The sequence below is a fragment of the Lipotes vexillifer genome, unplaced genomic scaffold (assembly GCF_000442215.2).
Source record: "Lipotes vexillifer unplaced genomic scaffold, Lipotes_vexillifer_v1.1 scaffold298, whole genome shotgun sequence".
In the NCBI taxonomy this organism is placed as follows: Eukaryota; Metazoa; Chordata; class Mammalia; order Artiodactyla; family Lipotidae; genus Lipotes; species Lipotes vexillifer.
In genome coordinates, this window is record NW_006793272.1 from 589,087 (window position 1) to 601,336 (window position 12,250).

Sequence of the window (12,250 nt, forward strand, 5' to 3'; positions counted from 1 at the left end):
ACATCAAAGATCACTGATCACAGATCACCATCACAAATAGAATAATAATGAAAAAGCTTGAAATATCGTGAGAATTACCAAAATGTGACACGGAGACAAGGCATGAGCAAACGCTGTTGGAAAAGTGGCACTGAGAGACATGCTTGAGGCAGGGTGGCCACAAACCTTTAATTTATAAAATACGCAATAGCTGCAAAGCACAATAAAATGAGGGTGCCTGTGTTCAGCGGAACCTCTCCATATTGGCAACTGAGCCCTGAGAAGAGCTGAAAGTGGAACCTAAAGGGCTCGTTAAAGGCTTGTTTCCTTGAGAAACTCCAGGAGACTCTGAAGCACAAGAAGACTGTGCTTTGGTCCATATAATATGTACTCATCAACTACGTGTTAACTGTTTAATGTAAGGTGGCAAAGTTTAACATCGCAGGGGGAGGGAGGAGGGCCTTCTCTCCACTTGTGCACGGGATACGGTGCCACTGTGGAACACTGAGGGCTCCAGAGCAGCACCAATGTGGTGGCACTTCTAGGCCAGCAGAAGGAGCACCCTCGGGCAATATCACAGCTGGCGGCTGTGGTGACCGTCACGAGACATGTTCTGATGGAGGCAGCGGATGGCCATTTTTTCCAGCAGTACCTCTCACAGGGGGTGACCAAAGCAAGAACGTACTAAAAGGGTGGGTAATGTGGTCGCAGGCAGGACTTGTCTTTGTGCCCTTATGAGATGATCTTGAGGGCTTTCTGGGAATTCCTTGCAGGGGTGGGTAAAGACTACATAGGGAGGAAAAGACCCTGCGACAGGAAGATAAGAGCAAAAAGCAAGAAACATGGGCTACATTTAGGAGACCAAATTGATAGGACTTGCTGAAATTTGGATGTGGGCGATCAGGAAAAGGGAAGCCTGCCAGATGGAGCCAAGGCGTCTGGTTTACGTGGGGTTCCCCCAACGGAGGTGGAGCAATATTGGGATTTACAGCCCATCATCCCAGAAGCAAGTATGTCAGGTATAAAGAGAGACCAAGCCAACAGAGATGACGGGAACGAGGTGTAGCTAATTCACAGTAAGGGGATGGCAACCGAAGCCTAAAAAGCTGTCCAGGCTGTGGGTCAGGAATTGAGTTTCGAGGGCTCCTCGTGGGGGCGTGGTTTCTCATGTAACCCACACAGCAGGCTCACCCTCCTTTCCCATCACCTTCCACCTGTTCCTCTCTATAGGACCCCTCCCTGCAGTGTTCACACGTGGCCAAATATCTCCCATACTTAAGACAAAAACTTTCCTTTGACCTCATATCCCTCTCCAGTTACTTCCTTCACCTTTTCTGTCCACTCTCCGTAATTGAGCATCTCTAAATTGTGACCTTGAGCTGCTGTCTCCAATTCCTCATCTCCCCACTCATTTCTGGCCTCTGCTCCTCTCACTTCTCCAATATTTCACCACCAATGACTTCTGTGTTGCTAACACCAATGCGTCCTTTTCTGTCCTTACATTGTTTGACACTGCAGCTCTCTTATATCTTGGCTTCTGTGATAGCGGAGATTTAGCTGGTGTTAGGGGTTTGAGGGACTTTAGTTTGGATCAACATATGCGACAACACTTCTACCCTGCTCCCTATGCAAAGTTGCCACTGAGCAGCGACCCAAAGCGAGGCCCTCTTGAAGCCCAAGTCAATGGCCTTCTGTCCCCAAGCTCTTAAAGTCTTAACCTAAATAGAAGCCATAAATCAATGGCTGTTTTCAGTGCCATGCCATGTTTGAACATCCACGGTCATGAATGAATGCTCACTACACACAAGACACTGGCCTAATCACCTCACATGAACTGACCAAATTAAATCTCACTGCAAGACTGAAGGCAAAGGGCGACAGTGCTACTATTATCCCCATTTTACAGTTGGGAAGACTGACACAGCTGCTAAGTGCAGAGCTGGGATTAAAAACCAGGGTCGGCTGACTGCAAAGTTCTCACTCCTAACCACAAGGTGGTAGTGTGAGAGGGGCGTCAAGCTGAGTGTGCAAAAGCTGGGCCTGCCCCTCACCTGTTACTCAGTCCAAGGTCAGTACTGCCCAGACTCAATCACTCACACAACACTCCGGGACAGGATTTTTCCAAATTAAGTTTTTTATTAATTTAAAAATCCAGAAATACAGTGACTACATAAATAAGTACCATATTTAGGTACATGTCCTGTGAGAAGAGTGAAAGGGTAATACTGGTATGTTACTCTTACTTGTTTACATGAGTTAACTAGAAAATGGCTATAACTGCTAAATGGTGCTTATGGGCTTTGTTGTTCCAAGTGTTTATGGTATAAATAAATACACAAGAAGAACCACATCCATTCCTCTCTACTAACTGCAGGCGGCTTGGCCTCTTCTCTCTCGGTCCTACTCTGTACGCAACACTGAACACTGGAGGGATTCTACGTTGGCCTCACACAGCGCCCCAGCTCCTGCTTCACACAGAGCTTGGCAAAGGTGTGTCCCAGGGCCTGGGGGAAGGAGTCTATCTAGGGAAGCTCCCTGGGTGTTCCCTTAAGGTTGAGCTTTCAGAGAACACCTGGGTGGGAAGGCTTTGCGGTGAGTCATCCGCAAGGGGAAATCACTGCTTTGCTTCAGGATCCAGTGACTCATTTCCACACTACGGGGATATTGCCACCTCTGGGAGGGAGGCAGCAGCTACTTAATCACGCCCCCAACCCCCTCCTCCACCAATAATGCTCTGTGGCCTTTCAGCCCTGGATGTCCTCCTTCCTTCCCTCCCCCCCAACCCCCACCCCAGGAGAATGTGTCTAAGAGGCTCGTCCCCTGAAGGCCTGACCACCAGGCCCCTGCGTCTCTTTTATGAGAATAGACTCCTTTATGCCAGCTTGCCATAAAGACTGGACCTTTTACATTTTTCCCTATTGGTGTCAAATAAGGAAAAACATTTTCCTCTTACCTATGGTCACCAAGTAAGAAACATGGGATTTCTCGGTCCTTAATATTTAAGTACTCACTAGAGTTCATCCATGCCCCTTCAGAGGAGATAAATCTAGAAGGCAGGCTTGAGATCCCTGCTGTGCAGAATTTATAGTTTTCCCACAAAGATGATTTCTAAAGCCAGGCCTCAGAATGGATCATCTGGGCTCTGGTATTAGGCTGCAAAGAGACATTTTCGGAGCAGGCTTCTCTGGGATCCATGATTCAGATCCATGCTTGGTGCATGAGAGGAGAATGGGAGGAAGGTTTAGATCATTATCAGAATCCCCATTTCCCCAAATAAGCAATAATTCTCCTAACTGAAGCTCCTGAGGACAGAACCCCTTTGCCAAGTAAAAACCAACTCCCATAAATGGAGAAGAAGGGAAACCGCCCTCTTAAGAAGCTTCTAGAATTTTGTCATCTAACCGAAATTTGTGGACTAGAGAACTATGACTTCAAGAGAATAAGCAAGGATTGAGCTGTTAACTGGTGAGTTTTGTTGACTTGAAAACATACGGCTGGCCTTGCTGACTTCTATCAACTCCTCTCTTCAATAACTATTTTGTCTTACATGGATTCAGTTTCTGAAAAGTTTACCCAATTCTAAGTTCTTTATGGAGGTCCCATTGGTTCAGGGAGAAAAGAGAAGTGTGTCATTATGGAAAAGTTCTTTCCCACCTCAAAGTGAAGGCAGCCAGGAAATGGTGTTCCTGCTCTTTCGCAGGGTTGGTGCCATCAACAACCACACCACAGACCCAAGGGCACAGGCTTCTGTTCACAATTCCTTATTCATCCTCCTGGGTACCAACCGCCTCCAAGCTACTTGAGAGCCAGGCAAGGGAAAGAAGGGGAGAGTCTACACTGGCCTTGCCTCCGAATGAAGGCTGTAGTTCACTGTGCGTGCGTGTGTGTGTACATGTGTGTGTGAAGATGGGGAGTTAATTTTTTTAAAACACAAGACATTCTAAAATTTGAAGAGCGGAATTTCATACAAATATTTTCTCTGTACTAAAAAACTCCTACTAAGCAATTCCCTTCTCTTTCTTTCACTGGAATAACTTTCTAGATAGAAACCCCGGGGGTCTTGTTTACTCTTTAACCCGTAAAGAAATGTGAAATGCGATTCTCCCAGAAACTAGAGCAGGGTTGCGGCGGCGTTCTAGCCCTCTTCCTACCACAGAGAATTCAAGACTCTTCTAGTCTCTTTGGAGGAGACGTTTAAGGGCTGACACACCACTCCAATAAAGGAGCAAGTTATGCTGTGCATGGCGTGAATAACTGACTGCATTTGAGTTTGGGGTTTTAGGGCACTGTTGATTTAAGCAAAGTAAGCCTGCAGTCCAGCCGCAGCTTGAGTTTTCTTGCTTTACTCTATCCAATACTGTCTGTCTCATCTAACAGTGGCCCTTTTCAGACCTTTCCAGGTACAAAACTTTGACCAAATCTTCAAGCTCCGTTCGGCACACACGACTTGAACACATCTGGCTGATCTGGGCTTCTCCTTCAGTGAAGATCTTCCACTGGCCTAAAAGGCAAACAACAGAGTGGCCCAGAGACGTGAGAGGAGGGCAGAGCCAATGAGGTGTAGAACCGATATACCCCACCCTTCCCCACGCACTCACGGACCTGCCAGGGGAGCTGGAAGATGAGCATCACGTGATTTCAGCAAAATAGCCCCCGAAACACTTTTCTGGGGACAGGTACAGAAAATGGGCCACGGAGTCTTCATTTCAACACCCAGCATTTGTAAGAACCCCAAGATTAATACAGAACTGCCTCCTCAGGAGTAAAACCTCACTATTGGGTTGGCGAAAAAGTTTGTTCGGGTTTTCGTAAGATGTCACAGAAAACCCCGAACAAACTTTTTCGCCAACCCAGTATTGTTCTTGGGATTTTTTCTACTTAGCATTTGCGAATTGCTCCGCTATCAGGTCGTTAGCTATTAGGTGGCTCACTTGGCAGCAGGTCAAATAAGGCACTTTGGAGACCAGTACTTGGTGCATTACTGGGGCTTTGCTTACTCTTTGAGACCCGAATATTAGTTTGGGTTGCTTGATTATTTGCTGCTCTTTTCTCTATTCCTGCCGCCCTTTGTTTAAAAACTGCTCCCCTCTGCTTTGTCTTATGCCCACACGCTGGCCTCACACCAACTTTAGCAGCCCTTCCAGCCTCCTATGGCTCTGCAGAGAGTTCCAGCCTCACATCCGCCACGTGATCCCTCTCTGCTCTGGGTGAACACGGCCGCATCCCTTCCGTTCCTTGTCATCCCTGCTCCTGTCCCCCTCCACCCCCTGTTGTCTCTTCCCCCGCCCCCTGGAACTGTCCATACGTCCAGCGTGTCCTCACCAACTTCTCTATTCCCCCTCCTGCCATGCTAACTGAGCAAACGGTTTTGACTGCACACCCGTGCTGAGCACTGGAAACCACCCAATGTCTCTGGACCATCCCTTTTTAACTTTCCTGGTCCCTCAGTGGTAAGATCATCCTTCCCCTGCTATCATCTTGCTCTGTCGAATAGCGTTCCTAACAAAATGTCTACCCTGGATGCCCTCTTCAGCCTTTTCAATCCTGTGCTCATGGTGTTGCAACCTGGAGAATTCCGCGAGTCCAAGGTCGGCAAGCACCTCTTAATCCAGAACCGTTGTTGAACCTCTTTTCTTTCTCTCGCCACAGGAGACCATGCCCCACTTCCTTACAGCCTCCATTTCTCTGCTCCTTTCTCCCTTGGATTCTTCACTTTTCCCTACTCCCTCGGATTCAATGGGAAATGAGAGATGGGTCGGGCAAGGAAGCAGCTTCTACCAAAGCCCTACGGTGTGCCAGGATCTGACAGGCACACTACATACAGGAGTCAGGCTTGCTCTGCTCTGTCCCCAGGTGACCCTGCGGGATCATCTCCATTACCTACGTCCTTCAGAGGCACACATCATCGACCTCCATTATGCGCCCTAAATCCTAACTGTGACGGGAAGACTTTGTTTAAATCATCAGTGCCTGGCCCACAGTATGAACAAATATATGTTCTTTGAAATTAATTGGTAATTTCAAAAGTCACATTATTGATCCTATAGACTCTGCCTCTTTATTCCTTACAAGAACTCCCAGGTCCTCCATCTGAATTCTCCTACTGTCCAGTTGTCTACCTGTCTCCTGCAGAATGAACAATTGACCTCATCGACCCTATGTCCAGCTGCCTATTGGATAATGCTGCTCATATGGACTTCAAGCATCTTAATCTAAACGTGTTCCAAGTAAAACTCATTTTTGCCACCAATGCCTGCTCATTCTCCAGAGTTTCCCACTGGTGAATGGTATTACTATTCACCCAGTCCATAAAGTTGTTAATATTGGAGTCATTCTAAACTCGTTTCTCTCTTTGATCCTGATCTTGATGGTTTAACCTCAGCCCCTCACAGGGACCCCTCCTCCCCCGCCTAACCGACTTAATACAGTCTAACAGCTTCCTACAGACTATCACCAGCTCTCTCACTAAAAGCCCACCTGCCACTCCATTCAGCAAGCACCACTTTCTAAAAAACAGATCTGAATGCATCGTTCACTTGCTTAAAACCCCCCACTGGGGTCCTCTGGTCTGGAGACCAAGTTCAACTTCTCAGCATGGCATACTGGGCTCTTTGGAATACGGCTTCTCAAAGTAGGTGCTTAATAAATGCATCTGACAGCCGAGAGACATCTTACCAAAGCCCCATTTTGACACCACTACACTGTGTGTAAGTTTGCAGCAAGCACCCATGCTCCTTCCAGGCCCTCTACCTACCTCCTACCTCCAACTCTCTCAGCTTTCTGTGCACCCTATGTGGCCTTTGTAATTCTTCCTCACCCACACCCACCCACCCACCCACCTCCACGTTTCTTGTTTGCTCCTGTCGGGTCTTCTCTTAGGCTGCACCTTCTCCCTAGACTGATTTCCTGACCTGTTGCCCAGTCACACCCTTCTCTTTCAAAACCCACCTCCTCCCTGAAGCCTTCCCCGACTAAGCCCACCTGGCTCTCATCTCATTGTTCTTTGCAGATTCCCCTGAGCACTTAGGTATTTAACTCTTCAGAAGTATACTAATTCATAATGAAGGCATTTTCATGTTCTGTCTCGCCCATTCGAATTCCCTGTGGATAGAAATTCTGTGCCTTTTATTCCTTCAGAAGTGCTTACCACCACCACCCCCCCACGCCCCTCCCCACGCAGTGCCTAGCAGGATCTAGTCCCAGGCTCCATCTAGCGTAGAAAGTGGGAGAGCCGCAAGTATGCTTGAGTGTCTGAGTGCTTTTAAAGAAACACGACCAAACGGGGCAGTTCCAAACAGTCAAACAGAGCTTTGATACAACACAAGAATCGATATGCAGTCATCTTCTCTCTTTCTCTGTCATCCCCACCACTGAGGACATAGCCTTCCAGATGTGAAGTCTCCACAGATAGACCAGACCTCCCACCCTCTTGAGACTCTGGGTTTAGTCACCCACAGGAGGAAGAGAATATCCTCTAATGCTGACATGGACCATTGCTCCTGTTCAGTGAGAGCACGGTGGGTACTTTATTTGGGGCTATGTGACATTGAAAACTGGATGTTTTCCAGGGAGGAGTAAAGAGAGTCACGACTTACTCAGGGTTGTCCTGGTCACCAGCTTGAAGTGATGGAGCTCCTCAAACATCCTCTTGGAGATCTTCTCAATATGGAAGTGCTGGAGGATGCCTGGGGCCAAGCACAAAGTGGGGCAGGTGGTCAGGCGCTCTCTATCTGGAACCACCATCCCCTTTTTCTGCTTGGGCTGAGCATATCATCTCACTACTGGGGCTTAGGAGTCTCGAGCGGGGCTGTGTAATGTGCTTAACCAGAAACTTGGACGGCTCGAGGGTTATAATTGACTCCACTTGTTTCCTTGGCTCACTGACCTCCCCCCAGGTTCTCCAGAGGACAGAGATAAGGGAGACAGAGCTGCTGACCGTGGGACCCGCTCCTGGGGAAAGCCACAGAGAATCAAGCATGGATGCTGGACGGAGTTTCTGCAGCCAAAGGCAGTATTAAACATTCTGCCCTTGCCCCTGGTCTGGGTAGACTATGTCCCTGCCAAGCCACCGGGCTACCCTCCTGGCTCGGCAGCGAGAACCAGCGGTGGGTCTCACAGACAGGTTGTTTGTGTAAATGGAGAAGCCATCCTTATTCCTGAACTCACCAGAAAGCATATTTTCCTTTGGGAAACAGTCACAGCTCCTTTCACTTTCCCTTATAAAAATGGGCAGAGTGAAAATAAGGGGGCTCCCACAGTCTCAACCTTGCCTGAATAGCTTTTATCAGAATAACACGTGAACAACTGAAAACTGCCACTTAAATAATCCTCAAGAGGTCTACAGGGAGCAACGGACATGGAGCCTGGGTTTTCCTCTGTCCACTATGCACAGATCTTGATTACCCAGTGCTGTGAACAAGAGCTTATTTAGAGGCGACACTAACAAGTTGAAAAGCATCCATGCATTTCTGTGAGGCAAGAGATGTGGGGCAATGAATGCGTAGTGAGGTCACCGCTAGGGAAGCCAAGAGAACAGTGCTTAGTCCTGGTGACCAGTTACAGAGGAGCTAGGGAGTTAGAGATGGCAAATCAACATTCCTGGGTCTAGAGCAAAAACAAACAGGGCTGAGCCTTGTATGTGTGTTGTAGCATATTTTTAAAGGGGTAGAGAGGAACTTGTTCTTTTGAGAAAGAAACAAGGGAGAGAAGAAAGGCCCACAAAATACTAGAGCAGTTGTTTCTCAAAGGATGTGTCCAAGTGCCACCTGTATCAGCATCACCTGGCTATTTGTTAGAAACACAAATGTTTAGACCCTACCGGAGGCTGACTGAATTCACACTTCTTGGATGGGGCCAGGTAACTGTTTTTTTTTGTTTGTTTGTTTGTTTTTAATAAATTTATTTATTTGTTTATCTTGGTTGCGTTGGGTCTTCACTGCTGTGCGCGGGCTTTCTCTAGTTGCGGTGAGCAGGGGCTACTCTTTGTTGCAGTGCGCGGGCTTCTCATTGTGGTGGCTTCTCTTGTTGCGGAGCATGGGCTCCAGGCGCGCGGGCTTCAGTAGTTGTGGCACAGCGGGCTCTAGAGCACAGGCTCAGTAGCTGTGGCGCACGGGCTTAGCTGCTCCTTGGCGTGTGGGATCCTCCCGGACCAGGGATCGAACCCACGTCCCCTGCATTGGCAGGCGGATTCTTAACCACTGTGCCACCAGGGAAGTCCTGGTAACTGTGTTTTAAACCAGCTCCTTGTGTGATGCTGAAACTTACTGAAGTTCGAGCACTCTCGAGCCTTACGCGGGAGCCAATTGAAAAAGGATGTGCGTTATTTCCCAACTGAAATCTCACCTCTACACTCGGATTCCTAGAGAACTTGACCAGACTAGATCAGCCCTAGTCTCGTAGCTATGGGATGGTTTGAATAGCTGCAGGGATGATGTTTTAAATTTGTCTTACTGCAGAGTCCCCAGCATGGTTCGAGAGACTCAGCTGTGCACTGAATGACTGCATTTTCATGTTTGTTGAGCTTCCTCTGGGCAACAATGGTAGACTACAGTTTGGCTGTACATCAGAATCACCTGTGGAGCTTTCCGAACAAACCCTTAAGCCCAAGCCCCACCTGGCCAATTAGTCAGACTCTCTGCAGGTAGGCTCAGGGATTTGGTATTTAAAAACCTTCCCAGATGATTCTGATGGGCAGCCAGGGTTAAGAAGCACTCCTCCAGCCTTGGTTGTGTGAGAAAGACAACAAAACCCAACAGTCAATACTTACTTTTTAGCCCAGGTCCTGGTTAAAGCTAAAGGCCACAACAGCAATGGTGGGAGTCATATGTTAGTTTCTAAGCAACCAGGAAATCTTCTGACCCAGAGGAACAGGTTGAAGCAAAATGAAGGTGAATCTTCCATTCCTTCCCTGTGTCCCCCTTACAAAAATATTGACAAGAAATTAATGTCGTCTGGCTCACCCTTTCGAATGGTCCAAACGTGGACCTCTACCTGAGGCGGTCTCTCTGTCTCCAGTGCTATTTTTCTGGTGGTCTCCCCATCCTCCATGAACACAGACTCATACACGGGCATGGTTTCTTCTCCACAAAAGTAGCCTTTGCTGTCAAAGGTTTGGCCAGGAAGTTCTTCTGGAATCAGGAAGCAAGTAGAGATTTGTCATGGTTTTCCAAAACTAGGAGCAAACCTCTGTATTTATGCATCTCTTTGTTCATAGCACCACACAAGCATCAAAAGTGGACAATCTACAAGAACATCCTTACAGAGATAGAAATCCCACCCATATTTCACTGGCTCAGCTGAGGCTGCCCCTGTAACAGCCACGAAATCACAAAGAAGCATATGACTTTTAAGTCCGCGTGATGACAGAACACTGGCCCCAAAGTTACACTGGATCCACCACCACCGCATGAGAAGTGGATCTTCACAAAGAGGAAGAATGTGACGAGGTACAAATCTGCTGGACGCTTAAGGGAACACAGGATTTTCGATGCTGGGTCAGGATCATGGTTGGGCTAGCTCAGTGTTGCCAACAGAGACCCAAGGAATGGGCTGACAGAAGGCCTCGGTTAGCTTCCCTGACGTCAATTAGGTATACTTAGAAAACATTTATGACACTCATTTACGTGCATATACTTGCCCAAAGGATCTACCCAAATTGGCTTGACATTTCTGAACACTCTTTGATTTGTTTGTAAGCGGAATGCTGATACCGGATCAACACCAGTGCCAAAACCTAGATGTCAGATTAGTCATATGTGTGCTATGCCAAATGAACGGTTGGAAGACACAAAAAATTTGGGCAAATCCCTCAACTATGGATCATTTAAAGTATAGACTAACTTGTTGGATTTCAGCTTCCAGGCATAAAGGTACCAGCCCCCTCTTACTCCCCATTCTGCTCCACCCTCTTCTTTCCTCAGCCCGCTACTGAAAGAAGTTTCCCTTGGTTGGTTAGCCGTGACTTAACTTGCTTTGCTGGTCTTGTAATCAGCACCCTCTTCAGCTGTGCACTTAAAGTGTAACGCTCAAATCGGGAACAACAAAGACAAGCTGAGGACACCCTGAAAAATTCTGAGTATGTGCAGAAGCCATCTGTAAGCACATCTGATGAAAGCGTTGGGTGTTGAGTGCTTTGGGCCCGTGACTCTAATTAGGGGGACTCATTGTTAGCCAATCAGAGGCACTTGGACTGGAGGTTGTAATCAAATTGCTATTGCATGTCTCTTGCTGACCTGATTAGCTCTCCCATCCCCACCACCATTTTGGCACTGGAAGGACAAAATCCTAGTCTTCTCTGGATGATTCCAGGTTGGATTATTCAATTCGTAGATTATCCTAGAGTCAAGCTTTCTTTCTCCTTTTGTCTTTCTTTTTAGTTATTTAATTACTCGGTGGGCTGGTCTTTGTTGGCGATGCATTAGGTGATGAAGGGACTTGCACGAGCACTTTTCAGTAGGTGGAGGGGGGAGGAGGTCATGGAGTATACAGGAACCTCTATGTATTTAATTACCACCTTTAGAATGAGAGCCGGGTTCCTGTGTTAAATCTCGCCCACCAGCTTAATACTAGCTATAGCTATCACAGCCATATGAAATCCATGATGGCACTGGAAGTACCTATCATACACTACAAGTTCTCCCAGTGTCCTGAAGCGTTATCCTGCCCCACCACCCCTCCCCTCCGAGAACTTAATTTACTCACCAGAAGGGATCTATAAACAACAAAATCCATTAGTGACTCACCCCCGGCTGGCGCATGAAAATATTAAGAGTAAATAAACAGAGCGTGTCTTTCGAACTACCTACTCGGCAACCTCTTCATTCCACATCGTCCACTTCCAGGTGCTTCCTGATCACTGCACGTGAACCTACTTTCATTTCCTTCTGGGGAAGTATGCCATGCCTGAAGTAATTTCTGGGCATTCCCACTTCCCAGGAGAATGCTCCTGTCCTGAGCCCTCCAGAACTAAGAAATTGAGAAACCACTCCGTATGGAAGTGGGGATGACTGATGCAGGAGATGTAATATCCCAGCCCAGGAAACAAACTTGAAGTCTTACCAGGGGCTTTTTATGCTGTAACCCAAAAGGAGTGTGTCATTACGGGAATTCCAGGTATATTGGGGTGGTATGGTGGGGTAGAGAGGTGAGTTGGGGAACCTTCAGGGAGTAGAAGTCCTACACAGCCCTGCAGATGGCCACTGACACATGAAGCAAGGCCAGCCTCCACCAGAGCAAAGACGAGAGAGAGCGAGAGAGAGGGGGGGGGGGGGGG

General features: G+C 47.6%; 1 protein-coding gene across 4 annotated transcripts in view; it reads right to left on the reverse strand.

The window, feature by feature from the left end:
• Nucleotides 1-4,050: 4,050 nt before the first annotated feature.
• CHRDL1 (chordin like 1) overlaps nt 4,051-12,250 on the reverse strand; it is a 116,166-nt gene continuing 107,966 nt past the window's right edge. For 2 of the 4 annotated variants that reach the window (XM_007466298.1, XM_007466297.1), the window contains exons 10-12: nt 9,939-10,106; nt 7,575-7,664; nt 4,350-4,480 (exon numbers count right to left, since the gene is read on the reverse strand). In XM_007466298.1, the coding sequence (XP_007466360.1) occupies nt 4,350-4,480; nt 7,575-7,664; nt 9,939-10,106 (389 nt within the window). Of the gene's footprint in view, nt 4,481-7,574; nt 7,665-9,938; nt 10,107-12,250 lie in introns of all 4 variants that reach the window. The other 2 variants (XM_007466300.1, XM_007466299.1) reach the window with 2 other exon arrangements.